Raw genomic sequence first — 20,077 nt, forward strand, 5'->3', positions numbered from 1 at the left:
TAAAGCCCATGATGGTAGTGACGTACTCATCTCAGCTGGTTGCTGAGTCTTTAAACAAATGAAGCCCCCCTGGTAAGCCTCAGGCTTGCTCAACTCACTGTCCAGGGAAAGCAGTCCTCGGCCCCGCCAAACTGGGTAATTAAGTTTGTGTGGATGCTGTGTGATGTACCCCACCCCGCCAAATAACAGACGAAACACCATATATGATTAATTGTTTACAATTTATAGATATTACCGGAACTATATAATTAATAGAGATAAAATATAAAAGGAAAATAAAAGGCGCCAAACTTATCAAAGTTCAATCTCTTCGTGCACAACAGTTGGAGCTCTAGTAACAATTCTCTCTCCCCCATTCGATCCCCTCTGACCACCTCGACCCACCACCTGGGACCAACCACGGTGGTCGACCAGACGCTCCACACGAGTCTGTCTACGTCTCCTCTCCTCACCGAAGACCCTGGACCTCGGGTCCAGCTCGGGTCCGCCTTCTCCCCAAAAACCTGTGCATTACAATAGCTTACAGACACACTAGAAAGAACAACATCTATCACAATTGGTTTGTTCGCTCTCTTATCAATAATATAACCCAATCAGCTGCTAGCGAGAGAACTTTCTCAGCAGTTAAGATAACAAAGAAGCCATTCTAATTATAACATAACAAAGAAGCAATTTTAATTAGCCTATGCAGTAACATAAAAGCAGAAACCCCTTACACATGGACCAGTCTATTGACTCAAGGCAGTCAAGCATAAGCTCATCCATTTCCTTAGACCAGCCGTGAAAGACTTTCTGTACTGGATCCTCACATTTCAGCTTCTGTTTGTATGCAGGCAGAAGGAAACCAGCCTTTGGCATGTTTTCAAAGTAAACTTATGATCAAAGTGTATAGACATCAGCATGTACAGACCTGAGATTTGTTTTCTTGCAGTTATAAACAATAACTCTAAGAAGCATAATAGAATCAATGAAAGACCACACCCAACAGGATATTTGCCCAAAACATGGATAAAGAGTAGCTTGAAGGGCATCTTTACTGGTTGGTTATTTACATAGAACATAGAATATTACAGCACAGTACAGGCTCTTCGGCCCACATTATTGTGCCAACCCTCAAACCCTGCCTCTGATATAACCCCCCACCTTAAATTCCTCCATATACCTGTCGAGTAGCTTCTTAAATTTCACTAGTGTATCTGCCTCCACCACTGACTCAGGCAGTGTATTCCACGCACCAATCACTCTCTGAGTGAAAAACCCTCCTCTAATATTCCCCTTGAACTTCCCACCCCTTACCTTAAAGTCGTGTCCCCTTGTATTGAGCAGTGGTGCCCTGGGGAAGAGGCACTAGCCATCCACTTCATCTATTCCTCTTAATATCTTGTACATATCTATCATGTCTCCTCTCATGCTCCTTCTCTCCAAAGAGTAAAGCCCTAGCTCTCTTAATATCTGATCATAATCCATACTCTCTAAACCAGGCAGCATCCTGGTAAATCTCCTCTGTACCCTTTCCAATGCTTCCACATCATTCCTATAGTGAGGCGACCAGAACTGGACACAATACTTCAAGTGTGGCCTAACCAGAGTTTTATAGAACTGCATCATTACCTCGCGACTCTTAAACTCTATCCCTCGACTTATGAAATCTAAGCATTCTTAACTACCTTATCTACCTGTGAGGCAACTTTCAGGGATCTGTGGACATACACCTCCAGATCCCTCTGCTCCTTCACACTACTAAGTATCCTACCATTTACTTTGCACTCTGCCTTGGAGTTTGTCCTTCCAAAGTGTACCACCTCACCCTTCTCCAGGTTGAACTCCATCTGCCACTTCTCAGCCCACGCCTGCATCCTATCAATGTCTCTCTGCAATCTTTGACAATCCTCTACACTATCTACAACACCACCAACCTTTGTGTCGTCTGCAGACTTGCCAACCCACCCTTCTACCCACACATCCAGGTCATTAATAAAAATCACGAAAAGTAGAGGTCCCAGAACAGATCTTTGTGGGACATCACTAGTCACAATCCTCCAATCTGAATGTATTCCCTCCACCATGACCCTCTGCCTTCTGCAGGCAAGCCAATTCTAAATCCACATGGCGAAACTTCCCTGGATCCCATGCCTTCTGACTTTCTGAATAAGCCTACCGTGTGGAACCTTGTCAAATGCCTTACTAAAATCCATATAGATCACATCCACTGCACTACCCTCATCTATATGCCTGGTCACCTCCTCAAAGAACTCTATCAAGCTTGTCAGATACGATCTGCCCTTCACAAAGCCATGCTGACTGTCCCTGATCAGACCACGATTCTCTAAATGCCCATAAATCCTCTGTCTAAGAATCCTTTCCAACAGCTTTCCCACCACAGCCGTAAGGCTCACTGGTCTATAATTACGCGGAGTATCCCTACTACCTTTTTTGAACAAAGGGACAACATTCACCTCCCTCCAATCCTCCAGTACCATTCCCATGGACAACGAGGACATACAGATCCTAGCTAGATGCTCAGCAATCTCTTCCCTCGCCTCGTGGAGAAGCCTGGGGAATATTCCATCAGGCCCCAGGGACTTAGCCGTCTGAATGTATTTTAACAATTCCAACACCTCCTCTCCCTTAATATCAACATGCTCCAGAACATCAACCTCACTCATATTGTCCTCACCGTCATCAAGTTCCCTGTCATTGGTGAATACCGAAGAGAAGTATTCATTGAGGACCTCGCTCACTTCCACAGCGTCCAGGCACATCTTCCCACCTTTGTCTCTAATTGGTCCTACCTTCACTCCTGTCATCCTTTTGTTCTTCACATAATTGAAGAATGCCTTGGGGTTTTCCTTTATCCTACTCGCAAAGGCCTTCTCATGCCCCCTTCCTGCTCTTTCTCAGCCCTTTCTTAAGCTCCTTTCTTGCTACCATATATTCCTCAATAGACCTATCTGATCCTTGCTTCCTAAACCTCATGAATGCTGCCTTCTTCCACCTGACTAGATTTTCCACCTCACTTGTCACCCATGGTTCCTTCACCCTACCATTCTTTATCTTCCTCACCGGGACAAATTTATTCCTAACATGCTACAAGAGATCTCTAAACATCGACCACATGTCCATAGTACATTTCCCTGCAAAAACATCATCCCAATTCACACCCGCAAGTTCTAGCCTCATAGCCTTATAATTTGCCCTTCCCCAACTAAAAATTTTCCTGTCCTCTCTCATTCTATCCTTTTCCACGATAATGCTGAAGGCCGGGGAGTGGTGGTCACTGTCCCCCAGATGCTCAACCACTGAGAGATCTGTGACCTGACCCGGTTCGTTACCTAATACCAGATCTAGTATGGCATTCCCCCTAGTTGGCCTGTCAACATACTGTGACAGGAATCTGTCCTGGACACACTTAACAATCTCTGCCCTGTCTAAACCCTTGAAACTAATTTGGTGCCAATCAATATTAGGGAAGTTAAAGTCACCCACGATAACAACCCTGTTATTTTTTCACCTTTCCAAAATCTGCCTCCCAATCTGCTCCTCGGTATCTCTGCTGCTACCAAGGGGCCTATAGAATACTCCCAATAGAGCAACTGCTCCCTTCCTGTTCTTGACTTCCACCCATACTGACTCAAAAGAGGATCCTGCTACATTACCCACCCTTTCTATAGCTGTAATAGTATCCCTGACCAGTAATGCCACCCCTCCTCCCCTTTTCCCTCCTCTCTATCCCTTTTAAAGCACTGAAATCCAGGAATATTGAGAATCCATTCCTGCCCTGGTGCCAGCCAAGTCTCTGTAATAGCCACTATATCATAATTCCATGTATGTATCTAAGCTCTCAGTTCACCTTTGTTCCTGATGCTTCTTGCATTGAAATACACGCGCTTTAGCCATTCTACCCTCCTACCTTTACACCCTTTATTCTGCTTCTCTTTCCTCTAAGCCTCTCTATTTATTTATTGATTTCACAATACTGCGTGGAGCAGATCCTTCTGGCCTTTCAAGCCACGCCACCACGGCAACCCCCAACAAACCTGATTAACCCTAAACTAATCACGGAACAATTTTTGCAATGACCATTTAACCTACCCAGTACATCTTTAGACTGTGGGAGGGAATCTGAGGACCCATAGAAAACACATGGATTCTGTGGGGAGAATACACAAAGACTCCTTACAGAATAGTTCTATAGTCTATTGATTGAACTCTGAACTCTGGAACGCCCTCAGATGTAATAGCATCTTCTGCTTGCTCTTTTTGTGTTGCTTGTGTTATAGAAACTGTTGGCTCCTGTGATTTACTGTTTAGATCTCCATTGAAGGATCCTGTGTTATGCCATGTCCGGAGAGCTGCCTTGTGGAGATCAGAGACAAGAACCCACAAAGGACCAAGAACACAAGCTGACTTGTGAAAAAAACAAAGATGAGACACGGGGCCATGAATGTGGGGATTATTGTTGCTGTTTTTTTTGGGGGGGTCTGGGATTGTTGTTGTTGCTGTTTTATTCTGTGGGGAAAGGGGTCATGGATTCTAGGGTCTGCAAGTTTTGTTTCTTTTACTTTTTCATGTGTATCTCGTGGCTATCTGGAGAAGACAAATATCAGACTTGTATTGTAAATGCATAATTTGACAATAAAATTAGCTTTATACCTTGAACTTTGTAGAGACTCCTTATAGAATGACACCCGAATTGAACTCTGAAATCTGTAATGCCCTGAGCTGTAATACCCACTACACTAATGCGATGCCCACAATGGTTGTGTCGCAATGCTCAAGGGTGTTTGAGCCTCTGGTAGGACAGGATGACATTGGTAACAAACTCTTAAAGCTGGCCTGGTTAATGTCATTGGCAAAGCTGCCATATGGTCCACTGAGAAGCCCTCAGCTTGTATGGCACAGTCAGGTGAAGCAGGTGGACTACGTTTCAGTGGGAAATAGCTCACAGCAGATCCTCATTCCCTTTGCTATGTCAGTCTTGCTCTCATTTCATCAACTTTGTTCTCAATGGTCTGGACATTAGCCAGTAGTATGTTGGGGGGGGGAGCTTGAACCCACACTGTTCCAGTGTCACCTGCAGCCCAGCCCACATACCGCACTTCTGAGATAAAAGGCTGCATCTGGTCAGTATTGGAGTGGAGCTACTGCACTGGAAGGTTAAGTGACTCCCTAAGGACACACCTGGAATGGATTCATCTGGACTTGATATCCTCTGGGCAGATCTGAAATACCTGGAGTAGGTTCAACTGATCCATATGGCAAATTGCTGTTCCCTTCTTAAAGTTCTGAAGCAGAGTGGGCTGCCCCATAACTCGGGAGTGTCTAGTTATAGTCTTGGCTTTGGGTCTTTTCAACAAAGTTTTGAAAACATCATAAAAATGTTTCTTCTGTGCTCTTGGTAACATTGGCTGTGACAGTGTTCAGGATGGATTGTCTGTTATTTATTTATTTAGAGATACAGGGTGGAATAGGCCCTTCCAGCTGATCTGTGTTTTCCTGAGTGGGGGTGACATTGTGCAGTAGCAGTTCATTAGTGGGGGGGGGAGGGGGAAGAACCATGGATTTTTACGCAGTTTATTTAAGATCCATCCTCTCCCAGCACCTCAGTGGTTGATTCAAAAGTTGGTCTCTGAATGCACACATCTGCAAAGCAATGGAGAGAGGTCACACTTAATCAGGATTGATTACAACAGTTTACCAAATATCCTGTGAATTAGGTCCATTCCAGCAGCAACCCGCTAGATAAGGAGGCATGACATTAGAAGCAGCACATCAAATCAGGCAGCATCTTTGGTGGGGGAATAAACAGTCAACATTTCGGCCAAAGCCCTTCATCAGCACTGAAAAGGAAGGGGGCAGAGGTGATCTGGGGAGGGGAAACGTACAAACTGGCAGGTGATAGGTGAAGGGAAGGCAGGTGAGTAGAGGATGGGAGTGAATTAAGAAGCTGTGAGGTGATAGGTGAAAGATGATGGGCTGCAGTAGGAATTTTAAAAAGTGGACAATGGAAGGAAGGGAAAATGGGAAGCAGCAGGAGCTAATGGGAAGGGTGAAAGGAAAGCCAGAATGGGGAATAGCAGAAGGGAAGGGTAGGGTAGGGTAATTACCGAAAGTTACTAAACTTCTGGTTATTACTCCCTCCTTCTCTCTTTTACAGCTTCATTCACAGAGGAGCTGGAAAGGACGGACTTTACACAAAATGCCTATAAAGCCAAGCCTTCACCTGCCAGTTTGTACTCTTTCCCCTCCCTCCCCCATCTTATTCTGGCTTTTGCCCCTCTTCCTTTCCTGTCCTGATTAAACCCTTCGGCTCGAAATGTCGACTCTTCATCCCCCTAGGTCGATGCTGCCTGATTAGCTGAGTTGCTCCCGCAGTTTGTGCGCGTTTCCAACATCTGCAGAACCTGTTGCGTTTTAACATTAGCGGAAGGAGAGGCTGAGAACAGGACGTAGACTTGCTTGTCTCCGCTCAGCAGGGGGATCAATAGAATTCACTGGGGAGCCCGCATTGCGATGAACTTGGCCTGACACCGCGCCTACCCCACGGTAACGGTCTCAGTCAGAGCCCGGGCGCCCAGTGCGCATGTCAATTGGCGCTCGGCTCTCTCCGGCCCCGGACTTCGGAGCTCGTCGTTATGGCGTTTCAGGTGAGCGGCGCTGCTTCGGCCCAGGCGTTGACTTGAGGGTGGAGAGAGGCCCGGAACCTTCCAGACGGTGCAGGGTGAGGGCGTTGGCGGCCCCAGGCCCCGGTGCTTTGCCGCTGAACCGAGTACCGTGTGTTCGGTCCCCGACGGCGCGGCTTTGGGCTGAGTGCAGGCCGATCGCCCGGCCTCTGGTCGCAAAGAGCTGAACTTGTTAGATTCTTGATGTTTGATCTTCAGCCCCCACATCTTCAGTATATACAACTTGTTCCTTTTTAGCAATGAAATGTACCCAGGTGATTCTCAGAAATGCTCTGACAGTTTTGGAGGCGGAGGTACTGGGATGGGAGGTTAAACTTGGTCAAAGAGCTGGATTGTGAGAAGTGTCTTAGTGAAGAATGAATATTAGTTTTGTAATCCAAAGTTTAGGGCTTTTTTTAAAATTTATAATATTTCTAAACAAAAGTAAGATGTTAATATTGCCCTTATTTAGTATGTAACACTATATTATTCTTATAGTTGCAGAGTAAACTCTGGAAAAAGTTATATGGAAGGGTAATGATAATAATAGAATTGCTTTTAGCATTTGAAGGACTATCACCATATCCACAAAATAGATAAAAGTAAAGTCTCCACTTTTTTAAACATATCAATTTGTGTGAATGTCACAACAGCACTTAATGAGAAAAAACACAGTGCAATTAGACTGGCTTTAAAAGCTTTTGTAAAGGCAAATACTTGTTTTATTTGTCTACTTGCACAGTTTTTTGTATAACAGTATATTCTGCATTCTGTTTTTGTTTTCTCTGTACTACCTCTATGTATTTAGTGACTATCTGGATGACATGTAAACAAAAGCTTTTCACTTCAGTCGATACATATGACAATAATATATGAGCTAAAATGAAAAATAATAGAAGTAGGCCATTTGGCCGCTCAAACTGCACCATTTTTTTCAATTTGTATTAATTATTTTTCTATATTGAAATCTGTAAATTTGGCTTTGATTGTAATCATTGACTTGGCCTCCATTGCCCCATAGGGTAGAGAATTTCAAATACCATTCTCCATGATGAAGTTTATATTTAATTCAGTCTTAAATAACTGCTCCTTATTTTGAAAATGATCTTTATTTCTACCCTGTAGCCAAGGAAGAGATCCTTGCTGCATTTATCTTTTGTGTCCACCTAATAGTTTTGTCATTTTTCTGAACTGTCAAAAATATAGGCATTGCTGTCTCTATCTTACTTCATGCGACGGACCTGCCTTCCCAGTAACTAGACCGGTGAATGGTTGATGTATTTCTGTTGAGACAAGGATATCTTTCTTTAAACACCTAAACTGTGCAGGGTTTTGCCAAGATGCGTTTTTACACTAAAGGCCAATGTGGCATTTTTTTGTTCCAAATTGTCATATGCACCTCCATGTTAAATTTGAACATTAGCATGCAATCTCCAACTATTTCAAAATACTCAATACTTAGAATTATAAGGTAATACAGCACAGAAACAGGTCCTTAGCCCAAATCATCTTTGGCAACCAAGATCCACATTTGCTCGTATTAGGTCAAAATCCCTCAAAGTCTTTCCTATCCATGTACCTGTCTAAATATCTTTTAAAGGTTGTTATTGTACCCTCCTTAACCACTTACTTTAACAGCTTGTGTCATATATACACCAACCTCTGCATGAAGACGTTGCGTCTTTAGTCTCTTTTAAATCTTTCCTCTTTCACCTTAAACCTAGGCCCTGCAGTTCATACATGCCTACAGTGAGCAACAACCTTTCACTTTTATCCTCTTCATCCTACTAATCAAGCCAATTATGTATCCACCTTTACATTGGTGAGAACTGGCATAAATTGGAGGACTGTTTTGTTGATACCCCTGCTCTACCTGCCATAGGCAGAGTTTCCTGGAGGCCAACCATTTAAATTCTTAATCCCATTTCCATTCTGACATGTCAGTCCATGGTCTCCTCTTCTGCCACGTTGAGGCCGCTGTAAGGATGGAGGGGCAACACCCCATATTTCGTCTAGGTTGTCTCCAACCTGATTGCATGAATATCAATTTCTCCTGGTAATTTATATTTTTTATTTTTTTTCTTTTCCCCTACAACTTACCTCTTCTCACCTGCCTATCACATCCCCCGGCACCCCTCCTTCTTCATTTTCTCCTATGGTCCACTCAGACTTCTTTTTCTCTATCTCTTTAGCTTTCCACCCACCTGGTTTCACCTATCACTTTCTAGCTTGTCCTCCTTATGCTCTCCCAACTTTTTATTCTGCCATCTTTCCCATTCCTTTCCAGTTTTGATGAAGGTCTTGGCCCGAAATGACTGTTTATTCATTTCTGTATATGCTGTCTGACCTGTTGAGTTCCTCCTGCATTTTCAGGGGTCTAACCTTTTAAACAAGGCTTCATCGAAGGCTTTGCTGCAGAATATATAGATAATGCTCTCTGCCCTGCTCACATTAATCCTCATGGTTACCTCTTCCAGAGACTGATTTCTGAGACAGTTTCCAATGCAGAAAGCTGTTCTGACCATCCCTAATAAGATGCTGGTAGATCTTGTCCTTCAAAATCCCCTTAAGTAGCTTTCTCACCACTACTATCAGCTCACTGGTCTGTAGTCCCCTAGCTTGTCTCTGCTGCCTTTCTTAAATTATGGTACTGCATTAGCTACCTTCCAGTTTTCTGGAACTCCACATGTAGCTAAAGATGTATGTATCTCTTCCCGACTTTACCACAAGGTCCAAGGGTGCACTGAGTCGGACCCAGGGGATTTATCCATCTCAATGTGCTTTAAGACTGGCAATACCTGTTCTGGTTATATGTAATACGTATTTTTCTTCCGTGGCTGGTAAACTCATTTTTCCACATTGAGTTGACAATAACATGGTAGGTGAGTGCACTTAGCTTGTCTGTGACACCGTGAACTCTTGTTGTTGTTACTCACATTCCCACTTAGCCTGTCTGTGACACTGTGAACTCTTGTTGTTGTTACTCACATTCCCACTTAGCCTGTCTGTGACACCGTGAACTCTTGTTGTTGTTACTCACTTTCCCACTTAGCCTGTCTATGACACCGTGAACTCTTGTTGTTACTCACATTCCCACTTAGCCTGTCTGTGACACCGTGAACTCTTGTTGTTGTTACTCACATTCCCACTTAGTTGCATGCTATCAGAAAAATTGGAAATATTACATTTGTCCCTTCAGCTAAATCATTGATCTAGCTTTTAAATACTTGGAGCCCAATTACCCATGCCAGTGGTAGTCCACTAGTGATAGCATGCCCGTGTGAGAAGAATTTATTTTTTTAATCTATGCTTCTGTATTACCCACAGTTCCTTTTCTAATTATCTTTAGTTGGAACTTTATCGAAGATCTTCTGAAAATCTAAATACACCAGTCACAGGTTTATTCAACTAAATATTATAGAAACACTGCAAACAATTAATCTGCCCTGATTTTTCAGAAATCTACATTGACCTTATTTGATCATTCATTTCTAAATGTCATGGTATTACATGCTTTGTAATTGATTCTACTATTTTCGTTACTAATGTCAGCCTAATATTTCCTTCTTCATTATTAACTGGGGATAATACTTGCTTCTTCCTCAATCTGCGGGAGCTATTCGAAACCGTAGAATTTTGTAACCCAAGCTGTAGCCAGCTGGCTCTTCCTACGTTCTGGTGTACAGATCATCAGGTCCTTGGTGTTTAGCAGTTTTCGACCTCTTCAATTTCTACTTTTCTATCCTTATTTTATTTAAAAATTGCTGTGGACTGTAAGTTCTCCAGTATTTCTGGGGGTTTTTATATTTTATATGAAGGCGGATATTAAGTACTTTTAATCTTCATCCCACCTTCACCTGCTCTCAAAGCCTACCAGGAGTGATCTGGGAGTAGAGTCTCTGAGTAAGTGATCTTGCAAGATTTGGGGTAGTTTCATGTGGTTGTGGGATTGAGACTGATTTTGAAATGTAAAGTTGTATCTGTGCCCAAGATTCGTGGGTTTTTTTGCACCTTTGAATTCTAACTTTCTAGTCATGTATCTTTAGTTATTCTTTCTCTTATGTGAAATATTCTACTCCAGTACTTTTATTTAGACCTTAATTGTCAGCTTTAAGCTTTAATATATGATGCACAAAGTTCCATTTCTATCAAGTCTGGTGAACTTTTCAAAGCATCAAAATGGAACATCTTAAGCCATCCTTGTGGGTGAGGCAGTTCTTCATATTTGAGTCCATCATGGCCATCTATTGCATTCAGTGCTCCCGGTGCAGCCTTCAATGAGGTCCAACACAGATGACGGGATTACTTTGATGACCGACTTCTGTCTGCCATATCAGCTGGAATCCCCCAGTGGCCTACTGTTTTCATTCCACTTCCCATTCCCAAACTGTCTATGACTTCCTTTGCTGCTAGGCTGAGACTAGATGCAGATTGAGGAACAGCATTTCATATTCCATCTTGGTATATCTAACATAACAGCATGAACATTACTTTCTCTCTCTTCTGGTAACCATTTCCATCTGTCTTTATTTTCCCCTTATCCCACTGATTCTCATCATCCCATCCCATCTCTTTCCCCTCCTCTGCCTTCTTCATACGCCCATCATCCATACATTCCTCCCATTAGATCCTGTCATCACCTCCTTTTCTTTATTTCATGGTCCACTGTCTTATTAGATTCTAGTTTCTTCATCCCTTCATCACTTTCTACAATTACCTCCCAGCTTCTTCCATCATTTCCACTTTCTCCTTTCCCTCACCTGGATCTACCTATCGCCCACCACCTCTTGGTCCATACCTTCCCTTCACCTTTTGATATTCCCAGTCCTAATGAAGGGTCTCAACCAAAATGTCAATTGGGCATTTTGTCTCTTTAGATGCTACTTGATTTGCTATGTACCTCTAGCTTTTTTGTTTGTTGCTGAAACATCCATTGCCTTGGATATGTATGTGCCTCTGTTTGAAAAATCTACATTTTGTAATTTTCTATACTGCTGTAATTATAAGACCATAAGATATAGGAGTAAAATTAGGCCACTTGGCCCTCTGACCAATCAAGAACTTAACAGTCTCTGCTTTAAATATACTCACTGACTTGGTCTCCACAGTGGTCCGTGGCAGTGAATTTCACACAGATTGACCACTTTCTGGCTAAAGATATTCCTCCTCAACTCTGTTCTAAATGGCTGTTGTTACGTGAATGAAATCACCAGAGAGAGTAGATAGAAAGCAGCTTCTTTATTTGACAAAACAAGGTATGGCAGGCATCATACGGAGACGCTTTCGGTGGAAAGGTCTGCTGGCCCAACATGGTGCTCGATATTTATTTGCTAAACACAAAGGACAAATCCATATTTACAAAGTATAGATAATGCTTTCTTTGAAACTACATGCAAACTTCACACCTTCTGGTTCACATCCACCCCACAGACGCCAGCATCGTCTGTGGATTAGGATTCACAACTTTTAGGAAATGCATTGTTTCAAATTAAATCCACAATACTTTATCAAGGAACAGAAGACTGGTAGCCAAAGCTGTTTCCTAAATGTAAATAACCTAAACCCAAAAATCATTCCAACAGTCCCTCCTCTTGGCCCTCCTGAACAAAAATAAATTTGTACCAAGAAAGGCCAATTTAGGAGGATCTACTCAAATAGGGCAGCAAAAACGCCCTGCCTCAAAACTTCCCCCCCCCCCCCCAATTTTGTGTGCCTTGATATCTACCCTAGCACTCCCTAATTGCTACCTACCAAATGTTAAGCAGACAGGTTGTTCCAAAAATTTGAAGAAGTCTTTAGAAATGCGGCTTCTTTCGTGTGCCTTGTCGGCTCTTTACCTGTAGGCTGATTGCAGCTTAATCGCAATCCTTCTCTTCACCACTTCATTCTCTGGTCACTGAAACTCTCTTTCCAGGAGCATCCACAGGCCCCCTCATCGATGTACAGGAAGGGGTTGGAGTGGTCCCTATGTAAATATCTGCAAGGACCTCTCACCGGTGGCATCCCCTTCTGAACTGTCTAGTCGATCACTAGCATGGCTGCTGAAAGGGCCCAGCTCCTCATTCAGACTGGGGGTGACTGTCTTCAGATGGCGTGTGCAGTCTGAAATGCCATCGAAGTTGTGGAATTTGCTGTCTCTACTTTAACTTAAAAATCCCTCCCCATCTATTTTCCAATAGCTTTTCTATTCTATGCTATTAAACTAATCATCTCCCTTCAGCAACCAGCCTTCATTTCAGAGTACCGTCATCACACTTTAGCATGCTATTCATGGTTTTCTGTCACGCTCTCTGTGCCATTCTATCCCTGTAAGCCCCAGGTTCCCCTCAACCCGTAATTACCCCATGATATAACTTTCAGTAATATCTGCCTTATACATGGTGGGGTGTGGCGCGTGGCCAAGTGGTTAGGGCATTGGACTAGCGATCTGAATGTTGTGGGTTCGAGCCTCATCCGGGGCAGCATGTGTGTCCTTGAGCAAGGCACTTAACCACACAATGCTTCAGTCTACCCAGCTGAAAATTGGTCCGGCAAAAATGCTGGGGGTTAACTTTGCAATAGACTGGTGTCCTATCTGGGGGGGAGTCTCGTACTCTCAGTCGCTTCATGCATGGAAACCAGCATAAGCACCGGCCTGATGGACCACGAGGCTCGTGACAGACTTTAATCTTTAATACATGGTGGGGCCACCGCAACTCTTTCCACCCCGTGTGCCCAGCTCCCATCTGGTCGCTCCTTTGCTCCCTTTCTTCGCCAGCTCTCCTCTTCTGCCTCCACCTCTTCATATAATTTTATTAAACTTCTGTCGTTTCTTCCTGTGCACTTGCAATTTCAATTGCTTCTTGTCCCCCTGCTGCCTTATTCGCAGTAATGTCTGCTCTCAGAGGGACTGGAAAAACTTTACGTTCTGGAGAGAAGCCATTCAGGATTGTTGCAGGGCCCGACACTATAGGATGCAATCTTGGCTTGGTCTTAAGGACGGTATAGCCAGTTGTTAATGGATATGATCCACTGGGCTTTACTGGCCATACAGGCAAATTAGTAGTGGCCTCAGTCTCTCTGTGTATCCCCTGGTGTTTTTGTTCCTTCACTATACCCTGGACAGCTGTCAGTGCGTCAGTTTTTATTGGGTACTGCTTATGGGGTTTATATAGACCCTCCTCTATTTTAACTGGGTTTATCTGTACTCGACCACAATCTTGCATGTGCCTAGCCCACATTGCTGGGAACTGCTGACAAAGTAACCCATAGACTCCATCCTGACTCCAGTCTCTCGTGATCGGGGCAGCTGCGACTATGCTAGGCAGGTGTTGGTTGTACACCTTCGCTGCCCCTGACTTGTCCGTGTTATTTCTCCTTTTCCCGAATCTATAACAACTCCTGCTTCCCTTAGGATGTCTATTCCAAGGATAGTGCCCTCGATATCTGGACAGACTCAGAAGTACACTGGAAGCTGCACTCCCCTGATTTCTAGTATTTGCAACTCACTTCTTTCTGCTTTCAACGTTTTCCCTCCTACACTCCTGTTATAAATGGCCTGTCCAGTTGTTGGCAAGGGTAGGTCTGTTATTGATACCGATGTCCCCGTGTCCACTAACATATTGCATTGCCGTCCCCTAACAATGCCGTCGTGTACATCCGTGGGTCACCAGCGCTGGCAGTGGGGCCCTCTGCCATGTCTTTTTCTGACCTAGGAGCCGTCTTTACTCGCTCTATGATCCGATTGACAGTCAGATTGGTCAGACTGGGCACCGATGGGGTGAGAGATTGCGTGTCTGCTGTGACGTTCACCTGTTTTTCTTTCCTCTGTTTTGGACACTGCCTCCGACCATGTCCCAAATGGCCACACCTGTAGCCTATCAATTCCTTTACCCTCCCATGTCTATTCCAGCAGTTCCTTGCTTCGTGCCCTGCTCGCCGGCAAACAAAACAAACTCTCTGGGACATCACAGCAGCTGCATCCACTATAGCCACTTTGCGATTTCTCTTGCACTTTCTTCAGTCTATCTCACTGGCCCATGAAACTATCGCAGAGTAGGTTGACCCCAACGTTATGCCTAAATCTAAAACTTCATGGTGGGCTGAGCTCAGACTTTCCTTCAGCATTTTCAGGAAGACTTGGTCGTCTCTCCCTGGATTATCTAACCCGGAATACTCCTCATACAATTGATATTTACATTCTGCATAATCCATGGCCGTCTCATCAGCCCTCTGGGTCACTGCCATTATTGCTCCCCAGTTACTCTCACCTCCCCTCAGTCGCTGCCTCACTTCCCCTTTAAAAGAGCGATATCTTTCTTCATTGTTGGTGTTCCCAGTAGTTGCCCAGGTACCATCCCACACCCACTAGGCCACCCTGTCCCACAAATTCCTTGGGCGCTTCGCTTTTACCAACACGTGTATATCTTTAGGGTGCATCTGGTGAATTTCAACCATTTCCACAAGCTTGCGCCAGGATTCTGAATTCCCACAGGGGACTTTAAGTGAGGGCAACTCTGACAAAATGCTCTGTTTCTCCCCGGGGGGAGAAGGGCTTATGAATGTTTGTAATCATTATCAAGAGCTGGCTTGGATCATCAGGATTCTCAACCTGACGTTGCCTGACCTCAATAGGTGCCATCCTGGCAGATATATCTGGGTAAAACCTCTCCCTGAGATATTGCCACACTAATTCCCACACTACGCAAAATATAAAGGACTGGCGCCAGTTAAACAGCACATACTTAAAACTGCAAATTATTTACTCCACAATCTGCCACTTTTGAGCACCTGAACTCATGATGTCTGCTGTACTCCTTTGCATCACACTTGCAAAACGTATACACTAAAATGGAGCTCCCTGAACGAGTGTGCACGCCCCCACTCTAGCGTCCCGAACTGTCGGTAACCACCCTTTGCAACTGATGGCTCTGTCTCACCAAGTTAACACGCAAAGTTTCCTCACTTACATAAACACACATACATGCACGCACACTACTTTTATATCTACCAGTTCAGCTCTCCGCGATCGTGATACCTCGTGTTCCCGTGTACCACCGACCCGAACAGATCCAAGTGTAAGTGCTATTTTAGAAAATACCCACTTAGACTGCTAAGATCGCTGGCCACACGATGGGTCACAAAGGTATCCCACTCCTGACACCAAATGTTGTTGCGTGAATGAAATCACTGGTAGAAACAAAGCAGCTTCTTTATTCGACAAAACCAGCTACAGCAGGCATCATACGGAGATGCTTTCGGTGGAAAGGTCTGCTGGCCCAATGTGGGGCTCGATATTTATTTGCTGAACACCATATTTACGAAGTATAGATAATGCTTTCTTTGAAACTACATGCAAGCTTCACATCTGGTTCACATCCACCCCACAGACACCAGTATCTGCAGAATTCCTGTTGTTTGAGTATCATCTGTGGACTGGGATTCACAGCTTTTAGGAAATGCATTGTTCCAGGTTAAATCTGCAATGCATTATCCGAGGAACAGAAGACTGGTAGCCAAAGCCATTTCCTAAATGCAAATAACCTAAACCCAAAAATCACTAACAATAGCCATCCTTCTATTCTGAGGCTATGTGCTCTGGTTCTAGACTCACCCACTATAGAAAACACCCTCTCCACATTCACTTCATTTAGGCCTTTCAATATTCAATAGGTTTCAATGAGATTCCTCCTCATTCTTCTAAACTCCTTCGACTATAGGTCCAGAGCCATAAAATGCTTCTCATATGCTAATCCTTTCATTTCCAGAATCATTCTCGTGAACCTCCTCTGGATCTTCTCTAATGCCAGCACATAATGTCTTAGATAAGAGGCTTAAAACTGCTCTCAATACTCTGTGCAGTCTGACCAATGCCTTAGAAAGCCTCAGTGTAACATCCTTGCTCTTGTATTCTAGTCCTTTCGAAATGAATGCTAACATTACAGTTACCTTCCTTACCATCGACTCAACATGCAAGTTAACCTTCAGGAGATCCAGCACATGGACTCTCAGGCCACTTCGCACCTTTGAGTTTTAAATTTTCTTCCCATTTAGAAAATTGCCTACGCCTTAATTGTGTACTTCCTTACACTATATTCCATCTGCCACTTCTTTGCCCATTCTCCCTACCTGTCTTAAGTCCTTCTGCAAGCATCCTGCTTCCTCAACACGACTTGTCTCTCCACCTATCTTTGTATTGTCTCAAACTTGGCCACAAAGTCATCAGTTCCCTTAGTCCTTCAGAACCATTCCAGAATCTCGTGATTCTTAACAGATCATTACTAATGTCTCCATAATCTCTTCAGCTACCTCTTCCAGAATCTGGTCTTGGTAACTTATCTACCTTCAGACCTTTCAGCTTCCTAAGCACCTTCTCCTTAGTGATAGAAACTACACTCACTTCTGTTTTCTGACACTCTTGAATTTCTGCCTGATGTAAAATACATACTTATTAGGTACTTTTGCCTGTCTTTTACTTTTCATATATCTGAAAATTGCCCCCAGAAACTCCTACCATTGTTGATCTGTCATCATCCCTGCTGGTGTCCCCTTCCAATCAACTGTGGCCAGTTCCTCTCTAGTGCCTCTGTAATCCCTCTCAAACTGCAGGGTGAATTCTATCATTATGATCACAGCTTCCTCAGGGCTCCTTTCTGCAAATTATACAAACTCCCTCTCTTGGGATCCAGTACTAACCTGGTTTTCCCAATCTACCTGCATATTGAAATCCCCCTTGACTACTGTAACATAGCCCTTATTACATGCCTTTTTTATCTTGTAATCTGTACTCCATATCCTGGCTACTTTTCGGTGGCATGTATATAACTCCTATGTTATCTCTTTCTCAGGATTTGATTTAATTTTCTAACCAACAGAACCACCCAAAAAAAAAAATAATAATAAATTAGGGATGGGGTAAGAAGGGGAGGAGGGGCATTACCCCATCCCTATTTATTTTCAATTTTTTAAATTTATTTATTTTTTCTCTCTTTCCCTCTCACAATAACTCCTTGCCTGTTCTACATCTTCCTCTGCTGCTCCCGTCCCCCTTTCTTTCTTCCAAGGCCTTCCGTCCCATGATACTCCCCCTTCTCCAGCCTTGTATCCCTTTTGCCAATCTACTTCCCAGCTCTTGGCTTCATCCCTCCCCCTCCTGTCTTCTATCATTTCAGGTCTCCCCCTCCCCCTCTCAGTTTCAAATTTCTTACTATCTCTTTTTTCCGTTAGTCTTGACAAGGGGTCTCAACCCGAAAAATCGACTGTACTTCTTCCTATGGATGCTGCCTGGCCTGCTGCGTTCCACCAGCATTTTTTGTTGATAATCTGACAGAAGTTAGTTTTTACATTTTAAATACGTTGGATGTTTTGACTTGTTATCCAGATTAAAACAATTATTAAATGTTACCAGTTTTCACAGACTTGTGTTTTAAAGTAAGTAGCCAGAAACATTGATTTTTAGTGAGTAAAACCTTTGTGATAAATTACTTTAAATAAAACCCTTTCTTATAGTTCAGGTTCATTAAGTCAGTGTGCATAAAGTGGTTGAGATTGTCATCTGGTAGGCAGTACCAGATTATCTGAACTAAAAAAGAAAATGAAAAACTTACTTCCTTGTTCCTCAAAACAGTATTTCAATGTTGTACACATAGAAGTTAAAAATAAAAGCCAACTTTGATTCAGATCTTGTTGGATTTAGCCCATCACTTATAGTCCTTGCATTTGCCTGGTGTGCTGTTGTGTGCTCAAATTACTGGCTTTTCACACTCTTGAATCAGGTATTGAGGTCCAAGTGGCAAATTAACCTCAGGTCAAACCCACAGATCTTGCTTCCACAATGCTTTTGATGAGGTTTGACTGCAGGAAAAATTGTGAGTGAAGATCTGCTTTAATAGTTTTTCTTGTATATGTTACTGAAATTCATGGATGTTATAAAAACTCAAAAGCAACTCAAGTGATGTTAGTAGCTGTATGTCCTGATGAGCTAAAGCGTGACTAGCCTTGTGTTTCTTGTATTGCAAAGCTGATCAGTCTGATCGTAGTGAGGCATCTTGACATTTGCTTTTGCTTATTGAAATCTGTGTGATTTAAATGGAGATTAATGGACTGAAGACCACAGTAGAGCTAAAATCTAATTAAGTTGTTTAGGTACTGTCTGTAGCACCATCTTCAGATCTCTTTACAGACAGTGCTGTACAGTTTGCCCTGTGGAATATAACCATTACCCAGCAGTATTAACCAGAGGAATGTAGTGCTGTAAATTTGCAGTGAACTTCTGCTCTTTTTCCACAGCGTTTTCATGATTTAGATTAATTGCAACAACTTGTAACTCAGCACCTTTTATGGTTAGATAGAAACATCATCTGCAGGTACTGTCGTGATTTGGAAATCTACTCTTTTTTCAAAGTTCCTGCCTCAAACTCCTGGATCTTCAACAGTTTAATCAAGGTACATTAATCATAGGCTGCACCTTCCTAAGTAAACAATGTTCAGTGTAATTGGTGATAGGGCAATAAATGCTGGTGAGCCCAAGTCCTTTGAATTGAATTTGGGAAAAGCTCAAACACGAGGAAATCTGCAGATGCTGGAATTTCAAGCAACACACATAAAAGTTGCTGGTGAACGCAGCAGGCCAGGCAGCATCTCTAGGAAGAGATACAGTCGATGTTTCGGGCCGAGACCCTTCGCCAGGACTAACTGAAAGAAGAGCTAGTACGAGATTTGAAAATGGGAGGGGGAGGCCCGAAACGTCGAATGTACCTCTTCCTAGAGATGCTGCCAGGCCTTCTGCGTTCACCAGCAACTTTTATGTGTGTTGGGAAAAGCTCAGATGTATTTACATTACACTTGAACCTTTTGTTGAATAGTTTCACTGTAGTTATAAGAATAGGCTTAAGTCCAGAGGTGAGACATATTGTGACCTGGAGCAGAATGTAATGAGATTCTTTGATGGTAACTAAGCCAAGTCAGTACCTGATGTAGGTTTCTGTCATAAAAAAAATTACGTTTATACTTGCAACTCCAATAATACTCTGTCAGTGCATTACTGATCAGTGAACAACTCCAATAATGCTCTATCAGTGTAACAAAGTTTACTTTTCAATTACTCTGTTGGGTAGAAATAATTTCAATGATTCATGATATCGACTTTTTTTTAACAACTTTTCAAACTTGGTATTTTTTGAAGTGGAATGGTTATGATTAAAAATTGTTTCAAGGCTTTGACTACACTGTGAGCAGAGAATTACTCTTAGTCGATGGTATCTTATTTGAGCAGTATTTGGGTGTAAGTTATTCAAAATAGTCTTTCAGTTTTAACATTGAGTTTGGTTAATGGACAACCTTGTGTATAGAAATGTACTGCTGTATTTTCTCCATCTGGTCCTGTGCACGCTGGGGAATAAAGTGCTTATATTCTTAGTGGCCACTTACACCTGTAC

At 43.1% G+C, this 20,077-nt stretch overlaps 1 protein-coding gene across 3 annotated transcripts in view; it reads left to right on the forward strand.

Moving 5' to 3' along the window:
* The first annotated feature begins 6,437 nt into the window (after window positions 1–6,437).
* The window catches only part of LOC134352889 (MICOS complex subunit MIC27-like), a 63,999-nt gene continuing 50,359 nt past the window's right edge, over window positions 6,438–20,077 (forward strand). Inside the window, exon 1 of one of the 3 annotated variants that reach the window (XM_063060469.1) lies at window positions 6,438–6,647. Coding sequence is in view for 2 of the 3 variants with exons in the window: in XM_063060467.1 (XP_062916537.1) it covers window positions 6,923–6,937 (15 nt within the window). In the remaining variant the exon portion in view is untranslated. Of the gene's footprint in view, window positions 6,648–6,907; window positions 6,938–20,077 lie in introns of those variants that run through there. The other 2 variants (XM_063060468.1, XM_063060467.1) reach the window with 2 other exon arrangements.

The sequence above is a fragment of the Mobula hypostoma genome, chromosome 10 (genome assembly GCF_963921235.1).
Source record: "Mobula hypostoma chromosome 10, sMobHyp1.1, whole genome shotgun sequence".
Taxonomy (NCBI): Eukaryota; Metazoa; Chordata; class Chondrichthyes; order Myliobatiformes; family Myliobatidae; genus Mobula; species Mobula hypostoma.